General features: G+C 41.3%; 1 protein-coding gene across 4 annotated transcripts in view; it reads left to right on the forward strand.

The window, feature by feature from the left end:
• The first annotated feature begins 347 nt into the window (after window positions 1-347).
• Window positions 348-13152, forward strand: part of hipk2 (homeodomain interacting protein kinase 2) — a 73164-nt gene continuing 60359 nt past the window's right edge. For 2 of the 4 annotated variants that reach the window (XM_068312074.1, XM_068312075.1), the window contains exon 1: window positions 348-722. In XM_068312074.1, the coding sequence (XP_068168175.1) occupies window positions 704-722 (19 nt within the window). In that variant the 5' untranslated portion in view covers window positions 348-703. Of the gene's footprint in view, window positions 723-3600; window positions 3656-6305; window positions 6552-13152 lie in introns of those variants that run through there. The other 2 variants (XM_068312076.1, XM_068312077.1) reach the window with 2 other exon arrangements.

Consider the following 13152-nt stretch of genomic DNA (forward strand, 5'->3'; position numbering starts at 1 on the left):
ATTTTATTTTCATTCAAGTGTGATTTTCTGCTGTCTTATGTTTTAAATCTTGTTTCCCTTGATATAATCTTCTTACATAAAACACTTTGATCTGTGTCTTTAAGAAGTGTCTTTAGAAGCTCTTATCATTGCCGAGTAGCGTATCTTCATTTTTCATTCTTCTTTTCAGCGGTGCACATCTATTTTTTTTTTTTATTCTTACTTTTATTATTCTAAACCATAATGGCGTATCTGATTATTCTAATTCTAATCTAATTGTGATTCCGGTACGTCGCTCGGTGAGTCCGGAACGTTGCACCTCCTCCACCTCCATCGACACGATCGTCAGTCGACTCGCTCACTGTACACCAAACTCGCTGCGCTCTGACCACTGCAACTTTTGCAGACTCCTCACTCCACAGAAATGTCGCACAATAGCTAAAGTAAAAAACCTGTCATCGTGGCTCATCACAGGAGCCTCTGGACGTAGGCCGCGGGTGGGATTTGAATTGGACAGCCTCATCTTCTGTCGCTTTCCTCGCATCGGAGCTGACGTTTGAAAACGCCAGGATATGAATTATGAGCATTTTCCTCACTAATGAACTGGGCCAGTAATGCAGGAGACCGCGGCGACTCTCTCATCAGTGTTTCAAAATGGCAGATTTTCATTGAGTTCTGAACAGAAATTTATTTTTTGCCATGAATAACAGAAATCCTTGCACCGATGGCCCCTGTATACGAAGGTAAGGTGGTTTGGGATATGTCCTGTTTTTTCTCCCCCCCCCCCAGTGTGCGGGGCTCCGTCACTCATCCTACTGTATCAATTGTGAGAGAATTGAATCGCTGCTGCTAAGGGGAAGAGATGCGGTGCACCCTCTCATCTTTTATTAAACACAGTTTAATCTATATTGTCGTTCTGTTTTTCCCAGACCTACCGTAAGTAGGCTTTTGCAGCTCTGTGCACGAGTGTTGTCGGTCAGTTTTGGAATAACGTTATGACTGAGTCCCGATTGTGTTGCCAGTCTGAGCTCGTACCGCTGGAACAGCACCGATAAGCCCGTAATAAGGTCAAAAGACACGCACAGCAGGCTGCATGTGTTCACACACCTGAAGGCGTTGTGTTCTGTCCTCATGTTTGTTCCACACTGAAATTATAGCTATGATTCTAAGGAGAGGGACCCAAAGCAAGGTCGGTCCGATCGGTCCGAGTCTCGTCTCTATTATCTCTCTTTCTATTCCCAGCAATTTCACGTAAATCTTCGCGCTGACTGACTTTTTGTGTTTTGGTCTTAGTCGCTACATTGATTCAATTGTTTCTATTTTTATTTCCGGGAACAATCTTAAATACAGCAGATTGGCTAACACTGCTGCATTGTAGCTTTGACTAATCCATTAGAGAACGCAAACCCGCATGCCTCCCTAAATTATTTGCTGTCATGCATTATTTTCTTTGATTCCAAGTCAGCATTTCGTACGCAAATATTGTATCAGCTTGGCGATGTCGATGCAAGGTGTGTTAATAAACCTGTAACAGTTCAATCGGCCCATTACAGTCGTTGTATGATCAAGATTCTCTTAATGATCAACAATGAATTGGACCTGCGCAAATAATGCCGATCGAATTACAGCGTGCAGTTAAAAACAGCGGGTATTACTTTGAGTGTTATCTGTCGGTCAGATTTGGATTTAATTCAGCTGTAGTCATGCATCAGTTAGAAGTAGTATACTACAGCTTGTACAAACGCTTTGTATGTACGAGCAGGATCAATAAACTCCATTATTGTTAGTAGAGGAGACAGGTTAACGTGTGGATCAGAAGCATATACGAGGTGGGTAACAGCATAAAGTAATTGATGACCGTTCATGTTCTCAATATTTATTTTGAGCAGCCTCGTGTTAAATCTTGTCTGCTCTACTCTCTACTCCCCCTGCTGGTGGCAAAGAAAATCCTCCTTTTCTTTTCAAAATCACCATTAAGGAATAAAACTATTGAAAAGTAATATTTTAAGTGACACTGTAGAAATATCACTTATATTTTTATTTCACAGAAATATTTAGGTTGTACATTAGGCAATAGAAAAAGCATTATCTTGAATTTCTATACGGTTTCCTCACTACTCATATCATTGTAGGAATATTTCAGTAATTCTTTTCTGGTGGGTGAAGCTTTCAGTCATTGGTCGACACTTTGTTGTTTAAACATGAAAAGGAAAGTTGAAATGAGACTCCTAGGCAAAAGGTAATTACTGTAAATTACATTCACCGGCGTTTCCCTTCATCGTGCAGAGGAGGAGAAGGGAAGAAAAAAGGGGCGGCGGGGTGAATTAATTACCTCGCCTGTCCTCCTCTGTATTCGAGAAGACTGTTATATTGAGCAATCGTGGAAATGACCAAAGTTGTCAGTGGAAAATAGGTTTTGGGGGTGGGGGTCCTTCATGTACCCTGAGATGGGCTATTATTGTGATTACTCACCCTTACAGAGTAACTAATAACTTTGATCTATACGACCAATCGGTTCCTATTATCACTTAAAGTTAAGGGTAATAGAAAAAAAATCACAATACTGGATATTTGTTTTTGTGTGATGAATTTAATTTCAGATACATAATTATTTAATAGGAATTTCTCTTTCTCTTGTTTTGTGAGAGTGCTCACTGTTATTGTGTGACTCTGTGTCCATGATCCTTTTAGTTCTGTTTATGTTTTCCTTTTAAAAAAATTTTTTTTAACGTTCGGTCCCCTGTTGATCCAGACAGACGGGCAGACATTGGTCTTATAACCCATAGCAACATCTTGATGGATATCTGATGAGGGAATCAGGTCCAGCAGCCCCTAGCTGTGGAAAAGCTAATATTCAGACACCTCTTAACCCTGTCCTGTTATTGGTGTTGTGGTGTGCTTGTGCCTGTGTGTGCACATGTCTCCGTCGGTGCATGAGTTCGTACACATGCCATTACCCATTTGTAGGGGATGCTTGCCAGAGGATTAGACAGCTGTGGAGCTGGGCACTGAGCTGGAAGGCAACTTCATTTGTAGATCCGCCTCTCTCAGGTCATCCAGTGCGATTCCAGAGAGGTTTCATTCATTCCCGTCTGGAAAAACGATAAGGGAATGACAGAAGCTGCTGCTGTTGATGATGGGGGTGGCAGGTGCTGCGGCATCACAGGCAGATTAATGTTTTATCCATCCACACAACCATTATGAGTTAATGCAACTTGGAATTACCTTGCGATTTTCAGGTTGGGGGAATAATGGGGAGTTACTTCTAGGGGAACAGAAGGACAGAAAGTAACAGATTTTCTCAGAAACTATGTTTGAGTCTCTGTTACTCCCTCTTCCCTTAACGCTTGTTTGGAGTCACTTGATTGATATCTTCCTCACAGATCATGACCCAAGCTGGGAGTCCAAGGTTGCTGCTTTAATTTGAATTGCAGGAAGAACCTTACAGGCCTTTGGGGGCCATGGCAGCAGCATACCCCATGGTGGAGTCAAGGGAACAGAGGGGGATGTCTCTCCCTGGCTATTATGACAAGCAGGGCGTTGTGTTTAGCTTTGCACTGTCCACAGTTGAGAAAGAGAAAGGCGTTGGCATTGAGGATAACTAAACAGTTGGTAAGAGATGGAGCGTTAGTTAAATAGCCTGCAGTACAGAACAGTCACGACTCCACAAATCCAAGTAGGTGCCATTCTGAATGTTTACCTCTTGTTTTACTCTTTCCCTCAGTTGCCGTTTTGATCTGTTTGTTGCACTGATGGCCAACCTTATGACTTGTTTGGAAGGCGGTTTTCTCACAAACGAAAAAATGGATAAGCTGTCTCCACGAGTATCACTTGCATTATTCAAAGCTTCCTATCTTAAAAGGAGGTGAAATCCAGTGTTTGGGGTTGTTTGTTTTTCTTTGGCGCTATTGATTTGTTGAAGCATTTATTTGGAGAGAGATAAAATGCAACTTCTATTAGAGATGAAGGGCATGCAAGTCTCAGTTAAAACTGTTAAAACTGGGAATACCAGTTGGGGTAAGCTGTCAGACTGATATGAAATGACAGTATAGTAGAGGCCATGATACAGAGGTAGCCTGGCTTCTGAGTATAAGCAGAATACCTCTGACTATTCAAACCGGCGCAACAGTTCATCTTCTCTTTTCTTTCTCCAGAGTAAAAGTACATCCTTCAGTCCAACACATGATTCTTCTTTTTTTTTTTTTTTACATTTTGCAAAGGAAATTTAGTTGATATGCAAAGGAACTTTGCAATTCCCATTTTCTCCTCTATCAGTGAGCCTCCTGTTTTAGTGCTTCTGCCGTATGTTTCAGACCTTTCTTATAAATGAGTTTAAAAGCCAGGCTCTGAAGTTCTTGAGGCAGAAGACCACAACAGTTGCTGACATTAGTTCATTTCAGTCAAATTGGAAGAAAGAGGCTGGGATGAAACCTTAACCCCAACGACTGCTTACACAAGGCATTTCCATGTTAGTTGTCATGCATGTGTGAAGGTTCTTTTTTTCCCCCTGTGCTGTTACTTCATAGTGTGTATGGTTTCAGTTTGTGTGAAACAGCTGCCTCCGGGTCTGACTAGCAGTTCAATGACCCCTAGGGGAATTAACTAGTGTAACAAGCATCTTACAGTTGCTTTACATACTGGCTTGTACTGTTAGTTAAAGCACTTTTTAAAGTGAGAGTTGCAGAAAACTGTACTGTTTGAGTTTAAAAGCTTGAAAAGTGTGTTATATGATGACATAACACCGCGCATCACAGTCCTGAATACATACCGCACATGTTAATATTTTCAGTATGCAAAAGCTGCAGGGGTCGTTTGTTCTGTACCGTGATAACTGCTGGACAGCGAGGATGAGAGAACCATTAGTTAAAAGTACAATGCTGAGAGTCTCTGCTCCTTGTGACATATATTACTTTGATCTGCGATGAGAGCCGTGGTTCAAACAAAGGTTCACATTTTACATGTTCTCACCACGGCAGAGAGTGAATGAAGCCTTTTGTTAACTGGGACCTGTTAAGCAATAATTACACAGGCATTCCTGCAGCAGAGAGGCACTGGTGGTGTCTTTTTTTTTTTCTCGGTGGTGCACAATTCTATACGGTGTAACGTTTTCCTCTCGTACCGTATATTGCACTCACTTTGCAATAATCATCATCCACCACTGACCCTTCCGATTACCACGTCCACCCCCACTGGGCCTGGCGTTTCCCTGCCCCACCCCCACGTCTATCTCTTATCTGTCCTTCCATCCCACTCTGTTTGTTGATAAGCTGTGAGGCCATTGGCCGGCACACATGGCGCCCATGTGATGCTTCAGCAACAGCCTGATGGCCAGATTGGGAGCTTCTGCATGTGTGTGTGTGTGTGTGTGTGTGTGTGTGTGTGTGTGTGTGTGTGTGTGTGTGTGCACGTGTATGTGCGCGGACGCATAATTGGAGGCTGGTCTAAGAAGAGGTCTAACTACTGTAGCTTTTTTGTCCTCTGTAATCATGCCCACCGTACCCTCATCCCCGTACCCCCCCACTCCAAATCCCCCAGACTCCCCCATCTCTTCCTGCCTCACTCAATCCTCCTTGGCGTGCCTTACTGGCATCATCCCCACCCCCCACCCCCACCAAACCTCTGGCTAGCTGGTGGTCCACATTGCCCCAGGTTTTAATCCTTTTGTTTGTGATTGGACCCACTAACACGCCCCCCCTTCACACAAAACATCACAAAATGTGGCAGAGAGCCGTCACTACTGCTCGTATTCATCACCGGCTTATTTGTCCTTTCAGACTGACATGTCACAGGAACAAGCGAAAAGTTTTGTTTTTAAATCCTTGGACGGGGTGTAAGGACAGCAGCGATCATGGAGGGAGTTGAAGAAACACCTGGATGGAGGAGGCAACAGCTCTCACAGCCACTTATTTAAACAAAACACTCAAACACTGTCTTCATATTACACCAAAGCACTGAGTGAAAAACAGTTTGCAGTTTTTAATCAAGCCTTTAGTAACCTTCATGTTTTTCCAAGAGACATAATGGGAGGGTGAGGACAGAGGGGCTGGGTATCGGGGTGGGGGGGTGGGTGTTCACAGGCAGATATTGAAGTGAGCAGAGAACGAGTGAATTACACAGTCCACTGAAGTTTGCGTTTTTTTTGGGTATATACTCTAGATTTCATTGATGTAGACGCAGCTACAAGCTTTACTCTGTCCGACCAACCAGGGTGGACTAAGTGCCGCCAACCCCCATCATCCCTCTCTTGGTCACAGAAGGGAAGTGGAGCGATGGGTGCCGACTTGCGGCCCCTTCACAGATGGCTGCAGGTACATTGCTACGCTTGGCTGATAACCAAAGGACTTCAAAGCTGAGACGAGAGCTCAAGCTCATTTCTGTCCAGAGCCAGGAGGCAAAAGGCACAGACCAGAGAAAGGAGACAGAGTTGGACACGACTTGACTGAAAAGAGTCAACAGGCATGGAAATGAGCAGCTTACGCCCTTTCCTTTTATTCTGCTCACTTTTTGTGGAATTTTTGCCCTTCGGTTCTGTTTTACATACATTCATTCTCTGCCTCTCATCGTCTTATTTAGTAAGTCTTTCGTAATTTGCCTCTTTAAATGCTGCATGAGTCTCATGTTTTTATTGGTGTGAATGCAGTTGTGATGACAAATTCCCCCTCAAGCCAGAAAGGGAAGTAATATGTGATGTGGCGTGATATTATAGACAATCACACCATCATATTTTTTTATGGGTCTCAGGAATCCTGCAGTCTGTAACTGCTGTAAACTAACAAGAAAGCTGGAGGAAGTGGAAGTGACAGTGATTATGTTGTAATGTTTTCTTTATACGTCTGAAAACTTACATATGTGTAGAAAAGGTTACATTTGCTGCTGCTGACATCAAGCTTAAGTTTACAGTGTAGAAATAGAGAGATGTTAAAAGTCAACTTATGACATCTGCAGAACCACAAAAACATGAGAAAACACAGATTGCCCTAACTTTAAGAAATATATCCTCGCTTTTGCACCAGTATCTCTAAAGCCGTTTAGTGGCTTTTGTCTTCAGGGATAGTGAATTATGATGGATGTGTATTTGCATTTCAAACCATTTCATCGAAGAAATATGTAAGACATTCACGCAGGGGTTTCAGGAAATGTTAATGTTTTTTCTTCTTTTAATAAGTTTATAGCAAATATTTTAACAAAATCTTTTTCAGCCCTTTCATTAAGTTCATTTACTTATTTTAAATGAGTTGAGTAGAAATCACTTAGCTTTGGAGAATGTTTGTGGTCAAAAAACAAAGAAAAACAAAAGTTAAATGAATTACTGGAAATGCTTCTTATACACTCATGTCAGTATGGTCCATTATTCTAAAGTATATTTATTCATATGTAAACATAACTCTACCGATAATAGCAATCTGTTTATGTTCCTGGACTTGAGTGTGTGGCAGCATAAAAAAAACAGGCACATCAAAGCCTAAGAAACGTCACAACCAGCCAGAAGGTCTCTGCCTGGAAGAGAGAGAGAGAGAGAGAGGGTGGACAGATCAATGCTTTCTTCAGGGGACCCATGGGCTCAAGGGGCACCGCTTGAGGTTAGGGGGTACAGGAGGTGGGGGTGGGTTGCTGGCCTGCGAAGGATTTCAGCGGAGGCTGTCGAGATGGTGGATATCACAGCTCGTCTCCTTTAACCTGTTTTCTTCTTACATATTGGATCAGCGCTTTCTAGATGAGGCGCCCACTTCCTGAGCACCTCCCCCACCCCCCACCCCCCCAGACAGAGTCCGGCAGCTGCTAACACACACCAAGGAGCTCCCACCCCTCCATCACTTTTAGTGAAATTGGCTGAGAAAAAAAATGCCAAAAGTTGACCTTTAGCTATGAAGACTTGTTGTCTTGCTGTGACTGCTTGGAGGTGTCCCAGGCCAGGCCAGTTATTTTTACCTCACTAGGTGACAGAGACAGCATGAGAGGAGCTCTACATTTGTATGTGTTACATTTAAAAAAAGATTTGAGCAGAAACATGACAGCGCTGACATTCATTTCGGCAAAACAAACTCAATTCAGATCCTTTCAACATTTTAATAGCCAGGGTGAAAAAAAGAATTCAGCAAGGCTGACGGGCAACCGTAGCAAGCATTTATACCTTTTTTTTATTCATAGTTAAGCAAGTGAATAATTATTAATCGACTTCCCACAGATCCTTTTTTTCCATCTGTTAACATTCTTCTCAGGTTCGACTGGCCTGAAATTTTAGAAATAAATCACATATAAAGACACAGCAGCAAAGTGGCAAATCTTCTCTGATCAATCCAGTTTCACTTCATTTACGGTTTCAAACACTGTAATTAACTAAACAAAGTCTGACATAATAGTTATCCTGTTAAACCAGTGGCCTTGTTCTCTGTAAGAAATGTAAACCATTTGAAATGCATGCCCCTCATAGGCAGCCACCCAGCGCGCTGGTGTTAAACTAATGGCCAGAATAGCCATTTCCTACCTTGTTTTGCTATTTTTACTGTTGGGATTCTGTAAATATAATCAGCTAAAAGATTTTCATGCTTAATCAGACATACAGGACTGAGTTGTCTCGCCATAGTTATTTCCTAAGCTCTGCGGCCAGAAAGACTCACCATCCATGTTTATGACATGCTGTCAATTGGATTAAGGACACATACGCCTTGCTAAATTGGTATGACAGCACGTGTCTGTGAGTGTGTGTGCATCATGATCTTTTAAAAGCTGTTAGAATGCATGGAGAAAACAGCATGAGAGAGATGGCAGAGGGAGACAGGGTTAAAAAGAACATTTAACAAGATTAAAAGATGAAAATTGCTTATTGAACGTTCATACAGGTCATTTACGACATAAAGGCCAGGCCACATGCCAAAGGCATTCTAGAGGTAGAAAAGGCCTCTGAAAAAGCAAGCTTTTGAAAAGGGTTAAACACAATTCTTCTAAAAATGATGATGACACAAATTTGTGCATGGTGTTAATGATTATGGCCTGATTGCTCACAGAACACACGCTTTTTTGTGGTGTAGATTTTGGGACGTTACACCTCCAAACGCTAGCCTGACGTTTGTAATACAATATTTTCAATTGTTCTTGTAGATCCATGTGAATGTGGGGCCATTCCCCCACACTGTAGTGTGAACATGGACATGTTTATGACCAAATGAAGAAATACTTTTAGTACTCTAGCAAATCCATTGTTATGAAAATGGTTTTGATCGGTGGTCTTAATAGGTCCTCAGATACATGCAGTTTCACACACCCCGCTATAACATCACACCCTCTTGTCACCTGGGGAGGCATGCGCACCATCCCGAGCTGTATGTGATAGCAGATAGGGAGTGGTGTCGCAACTACACACAAGGGCGGGGGGGGGGGGTTATTAAGGGATTTGATGCTAGATTGATAGAAATTGCCCGTTTCTCCATGTGTTGTAGTCGTCTTTCTACCAGTAATTAAATTTTTTTTTTTAAAAAGTGGGCATCTTACACCAGCAGCAGCACTCTTAATTATCAGACGCACTTTCCAGCTTACATGATAGAGTACCATTCAAAAACACCCTGTGCCATCCTGGGTTCAAACTGACAGAAACAGCCTGGCACTGGCATTTTCTTTACAGCCGCGCACAAAGCAGGCTGGAGGCCTGCAAAACAGATTCAGTCCTATATTTATCTTGTAATGTGTTCTTATGCTTTGTGAAGGTGGCTGTCATTGTCTGTTTGTTGTTTTAATACAGTTGTGTTTTGGAAATACAGCAAATGCTGTTAATGCTTGTATATGATTGGTCCCAGGGTGTCAAGTCAGGTTAGACCGGTTCTTCTGTTGTTGGGGTTCAACAAGAGTTTGGAAGGGGTGGAGAATGAAGTTAATCTGTGTGTGTATTGTGTGCCTGTGCATTTGTGTGTGTTTCCATGTGTGCATGTGTGTGTGTGTGCATGTGCGTGTGTGTGTGAGTGTATGTGTGTGTGGTGAACACATTCTTGAAATTTAGCAAATAGTTGAAAAGGTGCAAAGGCATGAACAGCCGTTAAGTAAGACAACGCAAATGGACATGTGTCATCTCAGGTGCATAAATGAATGTCTGTGGTTAACTTCAATTGATGTGTGTGTTCATACCTTCTGTGCTCGAGTAGCTAGATGTGTGTGTCATGTTGGATGTGGCCTATGGGGAAGTGGGGGTGGCAAGCAAACTTTGTTCTAATCCAGCTGCTTCTGTTGGACTCCTGCCATAGTTCCAGGGCAAACCCAGAACCAAATTTTCATCATCAATTCAAATTGAGAGTTCAGGGTGGAGCAGTTATGCCATTTCCTCAAGACTGTGTTCAAGGCAGGGTTAAATCACACAGACATCTTTCTCAGTCTTTGACTGTTTGACTCTCATTCGTTTGCTTCTATGGAATTTCAGTCAATATCAGTCACCATCACCACCAACAATATACACACACACACACACACACACACACACACACACACACACACACACACACACACACACACACACACACACACACACATACATATATATATACATATACATATACAGTATATACAGTATATATATACATATACAGTATATACAGTATATACAGTATATACAGTATATACAGTGTGTATATATATATATATATATATATATATATATATATATATATATATATATATATAAACCTTAAAAGGTGAATGTTTTTCAGCTTTTCTTAGTTTATCTTGCTGGTCTTCATGAATTAATTTTGTGTGTTACCGTCAGAAGAGAGTGAACCAACTTAATAATAATTATTTCTTTATGCAAGTAACTGTGATAGTTGGTCAGTCAAATAGTCAAAAAAATAATAATTACATTAATAATAATTGTATTTGAAAATGATTATCAATTTTTCATAACTATAACAAACTTTTTTTAACCTGTGCCTGCTTGTGGTGCTCTGTTGACCTCCTAAGGTTGTTTACACCTTAGTATAAACATTAAAAAAAGTACTATGACCAAGTCACTTAATATTTGGTGAGTGTTTATTGGTTATTATTTTTGGTTGTTTAGCTCATCCCCAGACTGCAATATAAAGGCAGCATTTCTGCTGAGATAAATGGAAACAGAAACAGATGATGGTGGTGGTGGCGGCTAATGACTCTGTTGAGACAATAAATTTGATGAAATTATGAAGTTGGTAAATCTACCTAGACTGGGTGGAGATGGGTAGCTGAAGAGTTATAATAAAATGTATTAACTAAAGGTACAGGAAAAATAATGTCTACAAAGACAGCAAGACGTTAGGCTAACAATGAGCGTGTGTCCTTGTGGTATTTTGGAACACGATTTCCTCTCATCATGAACCATGAGTGAGATAAAGACAGTTGCTGTTTTGGTTGTGTCGTGGAGCTCCCAGATAAGTTTGGAAATGTTCTCATTTACATTGGATGGATGTCACCTGGTGTGAATTTGCATCTACTTGTGGCTTTGCATTGACTTTGTATGTAACCACACAATCAAAACATTATTGTTGCATTTGATGTGAACAAAGTACAACACAATGAAAGCTGCCATCACTTTGTATGATTGTCATTATCACTGATATTTAGTATTCATTATTTCATATCATGAAATAATGACTTTTGTCTGTCAGTTACTGAAGCACAAACTTTTCCAAAACTCGTGTCAAAGTACATTGTAAGAGTATCAAATCAGGCTGCCATTCACATTAATGTAAACCCTCACAATTCATTAACTTTTATTGGTATGCAACAAACTATTTACTGCATTGGCCTCTTTCAGATCAGTGTGACATTGTGCAATGTTTATTCCAACATTGTACTTAATATGTGCCTACAGTTCTCAAATGTCCGTCTCATTATGGTACATCGTGTCCAGCTGTCATTGTTGATCCTAATGACATTAGAGGAAGTGTGGTGTAGCGGGGCATTTCTTGCTGTGTGTGAATGATAAGCGTTTTGGAGGATGGCTGCTTATCAGGTGTGTCCCCCCGCATGACTGCACACAGTATTTGCAACAGAGCCACGCAGCATGTTGCATAAAGTGTATGTCAGCGGTAGTGCAATCAAGCTATGAGTGAGCAGGTGCCACTAGTTTTTGGTTGGGAGGGTTTTCAGTCCCCTGTCTCTCATTTTATCCTGCACAAAAACAAATTTAGTATTTCCTCTGCTTTTTTTAAAGAATGTAGCTGGTTTGTGCATTGCAGACTTGCTACATTTGGGATTAGATCAATAAGAAATCCAACTCATGGAAAGCCACTTTGCCAGCTGTTCCACCTCCCAGCCTCCTCATTCCCAGCTTCTCTTGTCCACCCTAAGCCTGGGTTCAACGGCTGATTAAGCTGGCCTGACAGTGTAAACAAGGCAAGTGTTTCTGTAACACAACCCTTTTTATGATGGCAGTAACTTATGAATAGCAGCCACCTTATCTACTCTGACATATCCAGCAAAACGAAACTATTCAACTTGTCTAGGATTAGAATTGTTAATATTTTGACTTGCATTGCAAAAATCATCATTGCTCGGGTAGAGCTTAAAAATCTGGAAGATGAGTTTCACATAGATAGATTGTCCTGTGTGTGCCTGCATGTGGACCAATGTGTAATTAATAATCACACAGCTAACAAACACAGCATGACATATCTTTGGCTGTTGGCTTCCAGGAAGGGAAAAGTTAAGCTAAGAAGTTCTGTGTCTGTCAATCAACATACTGGCCTCTACTGGCTCTCAGTCTGCTGGATGAGTATTTATGGGGTTTTTGTGTGTGTTTGTTTGGGAGCCAAGAGAAATTTGGAGGATTTCAAACTGTGGTCAAAATGAACAAAAAAGGCTGAGTGGCCAGTGTTAGTTATCTAGCCTTCTTTCTTCTGACACATTATTCTGTATATAAGGACAGATTAGAGTGATAAAAAGCAAAAAATATGCTCAGTAGTGATCACCGGACACAAATACCTGTCTCTTCATTTCGTATGTGGAACTCAGGCGCAAAGCAAAAACCCAAGTTTATCCTGCTCTGTTTGAATGTTTTTCCTTGGTCATGCTTTTACTGTAATGTTTTAGTTTCAAACTTTTCTGTCATCAGTGGTTTCGTAGTCTTGATCCTCATGTGGATGCAGAAAGTAAAAGATGAATTTATGGGCAACACTATTAAAAGAAAATTATGTATCCATAGAGAGTACAAAAACTCAG

Source organism: Antennarius striatus, chromosome 4 (genome assembly GCF_040054535.1).
Source record: "Antennarius striatus isolate MH-2024 chromosome 4, ASM4005453v1, whole genome shotgun sequence".
NCBI classification, from domain to species: Eukaryota; Metazoa; Chordata; class Actinopteri; order Lophiiformes; family Antennariidae; genus Antennarius; species Antennarius striatus.